Genomic DNA, 13,831 nt, shown 5'->3' on the forward strand with positions numbered 1-13,831 from the left:
AATGAAATATTCACTCTGCAGCGGAGTGTGCGCTGATATGAAACTTCCTGGCAGATTAAAACTGTATGCCAAACCGAGTCTCGAACTCGGGATCTTTGCCTTTCGCGGGCAAGTGCTCTAGTTCTGCAAGGTTCGCAGGAGAGCTTCTGTGAATTTTGGAAGGTAGGAGACGAGGTACTGGCGGAATTAAAGCTGTGAGGAGGGGTCGTGAGTCGTGCTTGGGTAACTCAGTTGGCAGAGCACTTGCCCGTGAAAGGCAAAGGTCCCGAGTCCGGCACACAGTTTTAATCTGCCAGGAAGTTTCAAGATATATTGCGTCTCTTAAAAATACTATGAAAGTAGTTTTCTAGAGTTTGAAGGTCTTGCCAGCCAAATCAGTTGCTGATAAAAGCGTAGAATGAAATGGTGGAGAACAGAGTAGAGCGACTCTATGATTTCCATGGAGGCTCAGATAGCTTGGCGAGACGTCACATGCAGTTAGTATAGTGTAGTGAAATGCAGTGCAGTGAAAACATTTATACAAGGCAGTACGAGCCCACAGATATAAACAAGGGAATGATCACACATCGAAAATAACGGAGATAAAAGTAAGCCTTTGTTGTCATAATACACGTATGATTTAAATAATCATGTTAACCTAAACGACTCAAAATCAAAAATGTACAGTTAAGCAAATAATTATTGTAATGATCGTTCATAAAACACTGAATATGCTTAAAACGATTGAAGCGGCAGTGTTGAAAAGAACGAAGCCCTTATTTCGACATTTCAAATTATCAAATTTTTTTATCCAAGCTTATTGACCGGTTAGTGGAGTTTTATGCATTCTCGAAAGAGTGAAATAATATGTTGACTAATGAGAGGCGTTAAGTGAGTGAAGTGGTTCCGTTCAACACTAAGTAGGAGAAAGCGCATACGCACTCCGTCGCGCAGGATACACTTGTTGGATTTTCCTTAAAGCTTTCCGTGTCGTTTCTGTATCGTCAAGCATGCAGGGAAAGCCTGCGTGTTATCCTTAGAGTGTTTTGTGACGCTGTGAACTTGAAATTTCTAGTCAAGAAATGATTGTACGGGAACTTTTTGCAAGGGAGATGGACTATTATCAAGGGTTCAATAACTAAAGCAACAGGATACACTAACTACAGTGGTAACTCCGTGGCAGCAAAATCTGTCGGAGAAAACTATGAGTAAGAACTGTTTTTTACGGCATTTATGTTACAAATAATTTTTTTTTTACTTAGTTGTGTATTTTCGTTATAAACTACAACGTTACCATCGAGTTGGGAAAGAGGAAAGGCTTGTGATTTTCGGGATGATTCATGATTTATTACGCATAAATGAACAAGTCCTTCATCTAGAATGGTTCTTGAGATCTTTACACAGAGCATCCGGTGAAGATTCCACGAAGTGCGTCTTTTAAATACTTTGTGCTTAATGGAAGAACTCGGACCAACGTATGTAGAAAGGCTTTTATGCATATGCACGAAAAAAGGATATGGAGGGAAAGAAAAAGCATATTTAGATTCAGAATTAAACGTTAAAGTAATGCACAGCCTATTTAATAAAAGCATCCTGATGATAACGTAAACTAAGAATATTATCTTAAAAAATTAATCAAAATTTTTCTTATTGTTTTGGGAGGCCTCGGACTGACGTATACAGCGTATGGACGGTGGATCGCCTACTGCAATTTATGCAGTTAGTGTAAACCCTCTGATTCTTCCCGAAGCCTCGAAATTAAAAAGAAATGATAGAAATAGATGCTCCTTACAGCCTTAGTATTACGGGATGTAATAAATTTGCTTATGTCGTGTTGAAGAAATAAATTTTATTCACGCACGACATTTGGTGATCCCGAATTTCCGAATTACGATCGCATCACTAACCGGAAAAATTGAAACGCGCGCCTTCAGTGTAAAATGTATCTTACGTAAGTTTTCGCGCCAACCTCGCCTCGTAATCAAAGCCTACCATGACAGATACACAAAATCCTGCAAACACTAACTTAACAGCGCCAAACGTGAACCTTAGCCCGACTGCGGTGAAACCCCACCCATCGTCTCGAATAATCCAATTTTGAGGTTCGCCCAACTTGAGTGCCAATTTGTCTTTCTACGTAACGACAGACGAAACGAAACATAGTAATGTGGTGGCTGTACTTAACGAGAATATGGCCACAGAAGTGCAAGACATCCTAGTTTCGCCGCCAAGCCCTAAAAACACACCTGTATGAAGCACGCCCTTGTCGCAGTCAGAAGCTGCTCCGCACTGAAGAGCTCGGCCAGCGTACACCATGACAACTACTTCGTCTTCTTCGCACGGTGTCAGGCAGTACAATGAACAACGATGTTCTGCGACATTTATGGCTGTCGCGCTCATTTATGGATGCACAGAAAAAACAGACTGTGCTGGCAATATCGACATCGGCACTGCCGCTCAAACAGATGACGAATAGTCTAGATGTATTCATCGCTAGGAGCCGGAATCGAGACTTCTCTGGAAGGACTAAGCACGAGTAATTGAGCTATCTACGCAACTCACAGCCCTAAAAATCACTGAAGAGCCAAAGTAACCGGTACCCTTCCTACTATCGTGTAGGGCCCCTACGAGCACGCAGTAGTGTCGCAACACGACGTGGCATGGGCCTAACTAGTGCTGGAGTAGTGCTGGAGGGAACTGACCCCATAAATCCTGCAGGGGTGTCTATAAATCCATAAGAATATGAGGTATTGAGATCTCTTTTGACCAGCACGGTTCAAGGCATCCCAGATATGCTCAATAATGTTCATGTCTGGAGCGTTTGGCGGCTAGAAAAGTGTTCCTGGAGTCACTCTGTAGCAATTCTAGAAGTGTGGGGTGGCGCATTGTCCTGCTGCAATTGCTCAAGTCCGTCGGCTCGCACAATGGACATGAGTGGATGCAGGTGATCAGACAGGGTGCTTACGTACGTGTCATACGTCATAGTGGTATGTAGACGTATCAGGGGTCCCATATCACTCCAACTGCACACGCCCCACACCATTATAGAGCCTTTGCCAGCTTGAACAGTCCCCTGTTGACATGCAAGGTCCATGGATTGATGAGGTTGTCTCCATACCCGTGCACGTCCATCCGCTCGATACAATTTGAAACGAGACTCGTCCGACCAGTCAACATGTTTTCAGTCATCAACAGCCCAATGTCGGTGTTGGCGGCTCTAGGCGAGGTGTAAAGCTTTGTGTTGTCCAATCATATAAACGAGTTGGCCTTCGGCTCCGAAAGCCCATATCGGTGATGTTTCGCTGAATGGTTCGCACGCTGACAGTTGTTGATGGCCCAGCATTGAAATCTGCAGCAATTTGATGAAGGGTTGCATCTCTGCCACGCTGAACGGTTCGCTTCAGTCGTCGTTGGTCCCCATGTTGCAGGATCTTTTTCCGGTCGCAACAATGTCGGAGATTTGATTCCTGATATTCACGGTACACTCGTGAAATGGTCGTGCGGGAGAATCGCCACTTCATCGCTACCTCGGAGATGCTGTGTCTCATCGCTAGGGCGCCGACTATAACACCACGTTCAAACTCACTTAAATCTCGATAATCTGCCATTGTAGCAGCATTATCCGATCTAACAACTGCGCTACACACTTGTTGTCTTATATAGGCGTTGCCGACCGCAGCGTCATATTCTGCCTGTTTACATATCTCTGTATTTGAATACACCTGCCCATACCAGTTTGGTTCAAATGGCTCTGAGCACTGTGGGACTTAACATCTGAGGTCATCAGTCCCCTAGAACTTAGAACTACTTAAACCTAACTAACTTAAGGACATCACACACAACCCATGCCCGAGGCAGGGTTCGAACCTGCGACCGCAGCGGTCGCGCGGTTCCAGACTGAAGCGCCTAGAACCGCTCGGCCATATCAGTTTCTTTGGCGCTTCAGTGTATATCATAAAAAGCAGAGACAAGTTCAATCATGGAGAAAACAGTGTTATCATGAATGTGCATAGCAAAGTCTTCAATATGTGGCATGGCATAACGATCAGGCTTTGTTCTGGCGCTATGAGAGGACTAGGTACTAAACGATGAGCGACAGATCCCTTGTGCTAACACGAAAGAGAACTCTCGCTTAGCGGTCTTTTGTTATTCAGTGTGCACATGACGAGGCTGTACGTCAAATGACGATCCTGCCATGGTGACCATGTACTGTTGAGTGTCTTACCGATGCTCGATTAGACGATGGACAGGTGACTTACGGGAACTGACGAAGCAGGTCACTATGGTGAGACCTAAATCCACTATGATGCTAGCACGGTTATCACGGTGTAGGTCTCCGCGACTACACAATAGTGTTGTACAGTCAGGGAATCGTCGATTGCGAACATCTGGGACGAGGCTGTAAGACGATAAGAAATCCGCTCCAGCAACCCGCGTACTGCGCGTCGGCAACAATGAATCTCCGTACGAATTCAAGTCTAAGTATGAAGTTTAGATGTAAGTTGGTGCAGCCGCAAGTCTTGTTGGCAGGTAAATTCGCAGTATACAGGTAAATGCCGTAGGTATTCCACCATGGAAGACGAGAAGAAGAGTAAACCGAGGTCAACACGTGTATCAGTGAGAAACTGGAAGTGCTGTGTTGCAAACGGTCGACTGCTGTCCAGTTTGAAATCAGTCATTCCCGGCAACAGGGTGGTCGACGCTGCCGAGCTGCAACTCAAAATGTTTTGTCACACCAGCAGATATGCACCCCGGCGGGCGAATTCCAGTTTCTGCTGTAAGAGTCGCAATCGTGACGCACGTATGGAGGGCCGCGACTTGCTTAGATAGTCCAGTTACTTGTGCATGAACTGCTTTCAGAGAAATCTCTGTTCTAGCCGAAACAGTTGCGGCAGCTGCGGCGCCCGTCGGTGGATACATCTCGACTATTCGGGTCAGCGCTTTGAGCGACAGGGTCGAGGTCACCAGCACGAACTGTCATATTTTCTGTGCAGCGGCAGGCAAGCACGACATCCAATAAAAAGACAAAAAATAAAGAAAAGTTAATAGTTTTACAGGGTGTATCAAAAAGAATCATCCGATTTAAAAAAAATTGTAACTATTATGTTATTTGCGATATGTCCGTGAACAATGTACTGTTGGCAAACTCTCGAGCTTTACATGGTCCCCACTAGGTAGCAGCAGTGTGCGCCCACTTCAGTTCTAGTAAAACTGGTGTCATGACAACAGAAAGCGTTTTGTGATATGCGTTTTGCGCAGTGTGGGTCAGTAATAACTGTTCAGCGTAACTTTCATACTAGGTACGGTATGGATCCTCCTACAGCATAGACCATTAGATGCTGGTATGAACAATTCCGAGAAACAGGTTGTTTGTGTAAAGGCAAATCGCCAGGCCACCCCGAATGCGTGACACAGACGTCGAACGCATTCACCATAGTTTCATAAGGAGTCCGCAGGAATCCATTCACCATGCTGCTCGACAGCTCAACATGCCCCTGATGTCCTTCTGGTGTGTGTTGCATCGATGTTTACACACGAAACCACACAAAGTTCAGCTACTCCAAGCTCTTCGTGAAGGTGACAAACGTGTCGAGTTCTCTATTTCTTTCTTCGAAAGATGGAGGATGACAGTTTTCTTCCATGCTTACTATTTAGTAACGAGGCAACATACCATTCAAATGGCAATCACATGAAGTTGTACAACATGGGAGGGACTGTCGAAAATTTAATGTGTTTTTGTGCAGTTTCGCGGGAACACTGTTACAGGAAGTATATATTTCGATAATCTTGAGAACTTTCTTTTCCCACAGTTGGAGACTGATTCGAACGATTTCATTTACCAACAGGATGGGGCACTGCCACACTGGCATCTGGAAGTGCCGGAATTTTTAAATCAAAGGATTACTGAACGATGTATCGATCGTACTGGACCAGATGATTCAGCCTTACATAACTGGCCCCCAAGGTCACCAGACCTGACTGTATGCGATTATTTCTTGAGGGGATTCATAAGAGATTCCGTTTATGTGCCTCCATTACCAGCGACAATGAATGAACTGAGGCATCGCATAACAGCAGCTGTGGAAGCTGTGCCTCAAGTCATTCTCTCGCAGTAGTGTGTGAAGAATCTGAATATCGCATTGACATATGCCGTGCATCTCAACGGAGGCATATTGACCATCTACGAAAATGTTCATCAAAAACCTAACTTCATTGTATAAGTTTACTATTTTCAGAAATCTAGGCGTGCCAAATAGGATTATTTTTGCTTCACTCGGTACTACTGACTCTGAAGACAGTAAGGCATTCTACGAGGCTATCTTGCAACGGCCTACTACAGACTAATTTGTATTATTAAAATCTATTATGTATTCCAATAGGCTTTTGAATTAATGTTCTTTCATGCTGCTCAGGCAACTTTTTTCTTTTTAAAATATAAGTTAATATAAATAATATTCAGTATTTTGTGATTAATTTATTAAATTCACCTATGAATATTTCCTTTGTTCAACAAAATTTCAACTTTTTTTCTAAACTTTGTTGTGTGGCCGTCCTGCTTGGTTTTGAAAAAAGCTAACTATTAAATTTAAAAGTGGAATAATGTGTATTGCAGATACGTCACAAGATTTTTTAAATTGGAAAAATTATTAGATACCAACAGAAAATAAATAAAGAGAGAATGTGAAATTTATAAACTGTTTTTTTTTTTTTAGTTTTCCAAACATTCGAACACTGGAGCTTAGTCCCATTCAACAATTACTGATTCAGTTACATAATGTAAATTTTGTTTAAAAAATCAGTTGTAAATAGTTATTCTTCAGCACCAGATAAACGCCACTCAATTACACTCCTGGAAATTGAAATAAGAACACCGTGAATTCATTGTCCCAGGAAGGGGAAACTTTATTGACACATTCCTGGGGTCAGATACATCACATGATCACACTGACAGAACCACAGGCACATAGACACAGGCAGCAGAGCATGCACAATGTCGGCACTAGTACAGTGTATATCCACCTTTCGCAGCAATGCAGGCTGCTATTCTCCCATGGAGACGATCGTAGAGATACTGGATGTAGTCCTGTGGAACGGCTTGCCATGCCATTTCCACCTGGCGCCTCAGTTGGACCAGCGTTCGTGCTGGACGTGCAGACCGCGTGAGACGACGCTTCATCCAGTCCCAAACATGCTCAATGGGGGACAGATCCGGAGATCTTGCTGGCCAGGGTAGTTGACTTACACCTTCTAGAGCACGTTGGGTGGCACGGGATACATGCGGACGTGCATTGTCCTGTTGGAACAGCAAGTTCCCTTGCCGGTCTAGGAATGGTAGAACGATGGGTTCGATGACGGTTTGGATGTACCGTGCACTATTCAGTGTCCCCTCGACGATCACCAGTGGTGTACGGCCAGTGTAGGAGATCGCTCCCCACACCATGATGCCGGGTGTTGGCCCTGTGTGCCTCGGTCGTATGCAGTCCTGATTGTGGCGCTCACCTGCACGGCACCAAACACGCATACGATCATCATTGGCACCAAGGCAGAAGCGACTCTCATCGCTGAAGACGACACGTCTCCATTCGTCCCTCCATTCACGCCTGTCGCGACACCACTGGAGGCGGGCTGCACGATGTTGGGGCGTGAGCGGAAGACGGCCTAACGGTGTGCGGGACCGTAGCCCAGCTTCATGGAGACGGTTGCGAATGGTCCTCGCCGATACCCCAGGAGCAACAGTGTCCCTAATTTGCTGGGAAGTGACGGTGCGGTCCCCTACGGCACTGCGTAGGATCCTACGGTCTTGGCGTGCATCCGTGCGTCGCTGCGGTCCGGTCCCAGGTCGACGGGCACGTGCACCTTCCGCCGACCACTGGCGACAACATCGATGTACTGTGGAGACCTCACGCCCCACGTGTTGAGCAATTCGGCGGTACGTCCACCCGGCCTCCCGCATGCCCACTATACGCCCCCGCTCAAAGTCCGTCAACTGCACATACGGTTCACGTCCACGCTGTCGCGGCATGCTACCAGTGTTAAAGACTGCGATGTAGCTCCGTATGCCACGGCAAACTGGCTGACACTGACGGCGGCGGTGCACAAATGCTGCGCAGCTAGCGCCATTCGACGGCCAACACCGCGGTTCCTGGTGTGTCCGCTGTGCCGTGCGTGTGATCATTGCTTGTACAGCCCTCTCGCAGTGTCCGGAGCAAGTATGGTGGGTCTGACACACCGGTGTCAATGTGTTCTTTTTTCCATTTCCAGGAGTGTAGAAACTGAGGAAGAATGGCTATAAATGTGATACTGATAGCGAAAAGGGACCTCAATGGGGAAGAAACATTTTCAGCTCAATAAAATGTCTAAAATATCCGTTTTAATTTTTTTATGTATTAAAATAATTTCCCTCATTCTGTACGTTCTCCTATCTACTGGGAAGTTGTTTGGATCCAACAGTAATATCATTAAATGCAGTGGATGTCAGTCATCTGAGAATTGACTTCCTGTCGTTATGAGGAAATAACATAGGCCCAACAAGAGGTCCCTGTTCAGAATGTTGCAGCTTTGTGTGCAGTGCTTCACAAAATTGCATCTCCTAAATTTTAGACGCATTTTCAGGAGCTCAATAGTTTTATATAAAACCAGAACATTTAATAATTACAATAATGCCAAACAAGGCAAGTGACCCGTTTCATATATTAAAGCTATATACGCCTACAGGTGTTACCAATTTGCATTTTGCCGTACCATAGAATAAAAATACCAGCACTTTGCCAAACGAATGCAACACAATGTTCACTAATTTCTCTCGATTTGGGGCCAATTTCCTTGGTTTTACATGTATGTACGCTGCAAAGTGCTTGAACTTTGAAGGGGTTAACCTCATAATACGCAATGTTAATTGAACAGGCTCTGTACCATTTGACAAAGGAGATTTTAAAGGTAATATACATGCAGAATTTGTTTCTTAAATATGTCCAATTGAACAATGATAAAAAAGTGAAACTTTAAAACGCATTATCCCAGAACACCTATGTTCAACAGAAATGTTCAACCTGTCATAACTCAATCAAATTTAGAGACAGGAATCTATTTTTTTTTTTTCAAATAACTTAAAATCTAAAATTTTTGACAAGAGTCCCTTTTCACTTTCCGTCTCACAACTATTAACTGCATAAAATGCGAACTGATTGCACTTTGTGTACCAGAGACAAAACCCTTTGTAAGATGCCATATCCAGAACTATAGGAAGTAGTAATTCTTGTGCATTCCTCTGACCAGATTACCTGAAAATTCGAAAAAGCGACTGTCCTATTGCTTCCACTCTTTCTGTTTAAGGGTTACATTCTGATAATTCGTGGCAGATCAATATCAGATCGTGAATAAATGCTTTTGACATCGGGTTGCACGGAATTTACTTTGTGTGGTTGCTAATGACTGAGTCTCATTATACCAGCGGAAACTCTGGGTTTTTCCTGATTTGAAACCATCTCCAATTTTCTAGACATTGCACCTATCGCACTAACGTCACCGTAATGAAACCTACAACTAAATGGCTGGCTTAATTTTCCACAAATTTGGCATCAGTTTTATATTTGAATATTAAATACAGAAGCTATAAGTAAAGTTTGTAGTCAACGTCATTAAGAAGGCAATATATGACTAGTTTATTTCTTGATTAAGAAAAATTACGTAGATATTTACGCAGAATAATTCATGTAATTTACAGAGAAAGACTTGATTTATAGAGAGACGAAACACACAGAATGTTCCACAAGATTCATTCAAGGATCCTCTACTATTTCCGCTATGTATGAAAGACGTCGCTCAGTTCTTTGTACCAGGCGTAAGAACTCATTAACTTAATAAAGCAGACAAGTGTCACCCTTCACTATGGTGATTTTATCCGCCCGATAGCAGTTATTTTAAATCATGATATGGCTCTACACCTATAAAACTTTGTTATTTAAGTGACTGCGAAATTGTTAAGTTTCAGTTCTTTTTAGGCACTAGAGTCTAAAACTACGTATATGAAATTGGAAAACGACTGCATTCCTCTACCAGTGTCAATTCTGAGGACAGAAGAATCATTAAAATACTCCAACTGATAGGCTATATATTAAAGTTCTCAAATTTATTTGTGGGGTTTGAACTGGACACCTTGCAGGCATTTCTTTGAACGAAAATATAAAAGTACAGTAAGTTTAGTGTAGAGAAAAATATTGTTATATTATGAATTTTACTATCAAGATACGCCATAAGTTGTCAAATTCTACGGTCGGTAACAGATATAAGAAACAATCTTTACTATTTTCTGCTGATAATTACTTTCTATCAAAAAGAACTGATGAAGTACATAATTAAAAAATTATATGATAATATTCCTTCGAAGTAAAATTAGCTGCAGACAAGAAATTGTATTTAAAACCAAATTATAGTTCCAATTATGTATTTTCACTCTGCAGCGTGATGTCTGCTAGTTTGAATCTTCCTGGCAGATCAAAACTGTGTGCCCTACCAAAACTCGAACCCAGAACCTTTTTCTCTTGGGAGCTATTCAATCACGAGTCACAATCTACCGTCACAACTTTACTTTCGGTAGCACTTTTCACTGGCACAGAGGTTTGATCTGCCACGAAGTTTTAGGTCAGCAAACACTCCATTACAGAATTAAAATTCATTCTGGAAACAGTCTCTCAGGGCCGTGACGGTGGCAGTTTCCCACAACATTCTTTCTCGCAGGCGTGCTAGTCCCATAAGACATGCAGGAACATTCTACAAAGTAATGGTGGAAGCAAAGCCACGGGGTCAGGTCATTAGTTATTCTAGACAGCTGAGTCTGCACACGAAAGGCAAAGGTTCCGAGTTTGAGTCCCAGTTTGGCACGCAGTATTCATGTGGCAGAAAGTTTCTAACTTAAAGTTGTTTCATCTTCACAACTCCTGTATCATACAGGAACTCTTGCATAATATTAACTTCTCAGTTACACGTCTCTAACGATGTAGGCATTCCAACGATATCTATTTAAATGTTGCATACATTTTGTCTCTAATTATATCAATATCAACAGAAGTTTAAACCTAAGCATTCCTCCTTATCACAAATGGCATGTTTCACCACGTAAAATTGACCATGATTATAATCTCACACACGGAAGTACTTACTAACTATTAATAAACGGCCATTCAGTTGCTATAATAACACATTCGATCAGTCCTCCCACTCACGCTTACACAGTCAGTAATGCAAGCGAGAAAGTTATTGACATTTTACAGCATGACAATCGGCACATGAATGCAAATGAGAAAAGGTGCTGTGTTTCTTAACCTGTGTTTCGAAAACCTATCGTCTTATGTTCTGCTTGACCTACTTTGATAAGTGAGGATGTGTTTTTGATATGCCAACCATATATTTCGTTTCGTAATGTGTTGTATCGATCATTATTTTCATTTCTATGAATCTATCAAGTTATGTTTTGCGTTCTTCTATTCATTCCTCACTAATGCTATCATCTACAGAATTCTGTGACACCATAACAAATTTTATTTAAGTTACTTTTCAGTCTGACATACATTTTTCTGTATTCACAGCCTCAGCAAGCTGCATTGTTAGTTAATACGTGATTTCCCATAGCTTAGTATTTTAAATCCTCTCATTCGAACAAAGCGTAATGTGTTATTCCATAACATAGTTTTTACTTTGGACACTAAGCTGAACAATTATTATCGGTAAATCGATTGACTTACCGGCCATGAAGCATAAATCTTGTGAAGGATTTATCGAATTACAGGGCGCTGGGCTATTAGGAGTCAATGGCAGAAATTCTCCCGTCCAGAATTTTTTCACCGCAAGACGACCACGCCTTCCTTCTCTCAGTCTCCTATTAGCTGTATCACTGTTGCCATACACAGGAGAAAGGTCTAAATGTGCCGTGACAACATTCATCTGCAAATAGAGTTCACTTTTTGTACAAAATATTGAACGAAATTAGACCAAAAACATTGGAAAATCGTTTACGAAAAGATAAAGTCAAATATAAAGTTGTACAAACACATCACCAGTCAATATGAAAGGAACAAAGAGTGCAAATCATTAGAGTACTGTGGTTCTAAGAGTGTGGACATGTGCTAGCCAATGACTTTAGCGTTTCCATCTGTGCAAATAAGCTCACCAGACAAATACAGGGCTATTACAAATGATTGAAGCGATTTCATAAATTCATTGTAGCTCCATTCATTGACATATGGTCACGACACACTACAGATACGTAGAGAAACTCATAAAGTGTTGTTCGGCTAAAGCCGCACTTCAGGTTTCTGCCGTCAGAGCACTCGAGAGCGCAGTGAGACAAAATGGCGACAGGAGCCGAGAAAGCGTATGTCGTGCTTGAAATGCACTCACATCAGTCAGTCATAACAGTGCACCGACACTTCAGGACGAAGTTCAACAAAGATCCACCAACTGCTAACTCCATTCGGTGATGGTATGCGCAGTTTAAAGCTTTTGGATGCCTCTAAGGGGAAATCAACGGGTCGGCCTGCAGTGAGTGAAGAAACGGCTGAACGCGTGCGGCAAGTTTCACACGTAGCCCGCGGAAAATTGGCTCATGCCAGAACTGGAGACCGACAGCGCCGACTTCATCTTCCTACAGGATGGTGCTCCACCGCACTTCCATCATGATGTTCGGCATTTCTTAAACAGGAGATTGGAAAACCGATGGATCGGTCGTGGTGGAGATCATGATCAGCAATTCATGTCATGGCCTCCACGCTCTCCCGACTTAACCCCTTGCGATTTCTTTCTGTGGGGTTATATGAAAGATTCAATGTTTAAACCTCCTCTACCAAGAAACGCGCCAGAACTGCGAGCTCGCATCAACGATGCTTTCGAACTCATTGATGGGGACATGCTGCGCCGAGTGTGGGAGGAACTTGATTATCGGCCTGATGTCTGCCGAATCACTAAAGGGGCACATATCGAACATTTGTGAATGCCTAAAAAAACTTTTTGAGTTTTTGTATGTGTGTGCAAAGCATTGTGAAAATATCTCAAATAATAAAGTTATTGTAGAGCTGTGAAATCGCTTCAATCATTTGTAATAACCCTGTACTTTGTCATCCCAGAGCGCACACACGTGCGAATCGCATAGCCTTTACCGATGGCGCAGCGCTCGAGTCACGTTCTCAACCGCACAAGCACTGCCTCTACCTGAGCATAAGGCAGTAGCGATCAGTGAGACGTTCATGTTTCAATCGGACATTGTACGTATACATGTGTAAATGTAAGGACGTGGCAGAGTGACAAAAAGGGTCAATCATGTTTGGTCGTGCCTATGGCCATACGGTGTGTGAAGGTGCTGGATTTGTTGGTGTGTAATGGCGGACTTTTGAATGTGTCTGCAAGCGGTGGTGTAACACACGCGATCACGAAACACATCAGAATTGTGGTAGGAGAAAGATCCTTGCTCGGAGGAGCAGGAAACGCGTTTCAAAGCTTGTGAATAAAAGTCGCTTCCAAACCCGGCAGGAATTGCTGCAGGCAGTGAATGAAGGTCCATCATGACCTGTTAGCGAGAGGACATTGCATCACGAACGGCACGCAATGAACGTTTGAGTCGGTCACCTCGCAAGAGACCGCCGCTCACACAGGTACCTAAAGACCAAAACAGCAAAGTTCATTCAGCGGGAAGAATAAGCGACTAATGTTCTGTACAATCCTCCGCATTATTATATCCCGAATGGCTTGCAAAATCACGTGGCTTGACCCTCATAAAAAAATCTTTGGGAGATGGAATAGTAGGGCTGCGATGGAAGCAGAGGTAGATGGTGCACTGCCCTTCCTTGACGTCCTCGTTCGC

At 43.2% G+C, this 13,831-nt stretch overlaps 1 protein-coding gene across 1 annotated transcript in view; it reads right to left on the minus strand.

The window, feature by feature from the left end:
* Positions 1 to 11,761, minus strand: part of LOC126162476 (peroxidase-like) — a 70,683-nt gene extending 58,922 nt beyond the window's left edge. The window contains exon 1 of the mRNA XM_049919017.1: positions 11,721 to 11,761. Coding sequence (XP_049774974.1) covers positions 11,721 to 11,727 — 7 coding nt within the window. The 5' untranslated portion in view covers positions 11,728 to 11,761. The remainder of the gene's footprint in view (positions 1 to 11,720) is intronic.
* Positions 11,762 to 13,831: the final 2,070 nt, after the last annotated feature.

The sequence above is a fragment of the Schistocerca cancellata genome, chromosome 1 (assembly GCF_023864275.1).
Source record: "Schistocerca cancellata isolate TAMUIC-IGC-003103 chromosome 1, iqSchCanc2.1, whole genome shotgun sequence".
Lineage (NCBI taxonomy): Eukaryota > Metazoa > Arthropoda > Insecta > Orthoptera > Acrididae > Schistocerca > Schistocerca cancellata.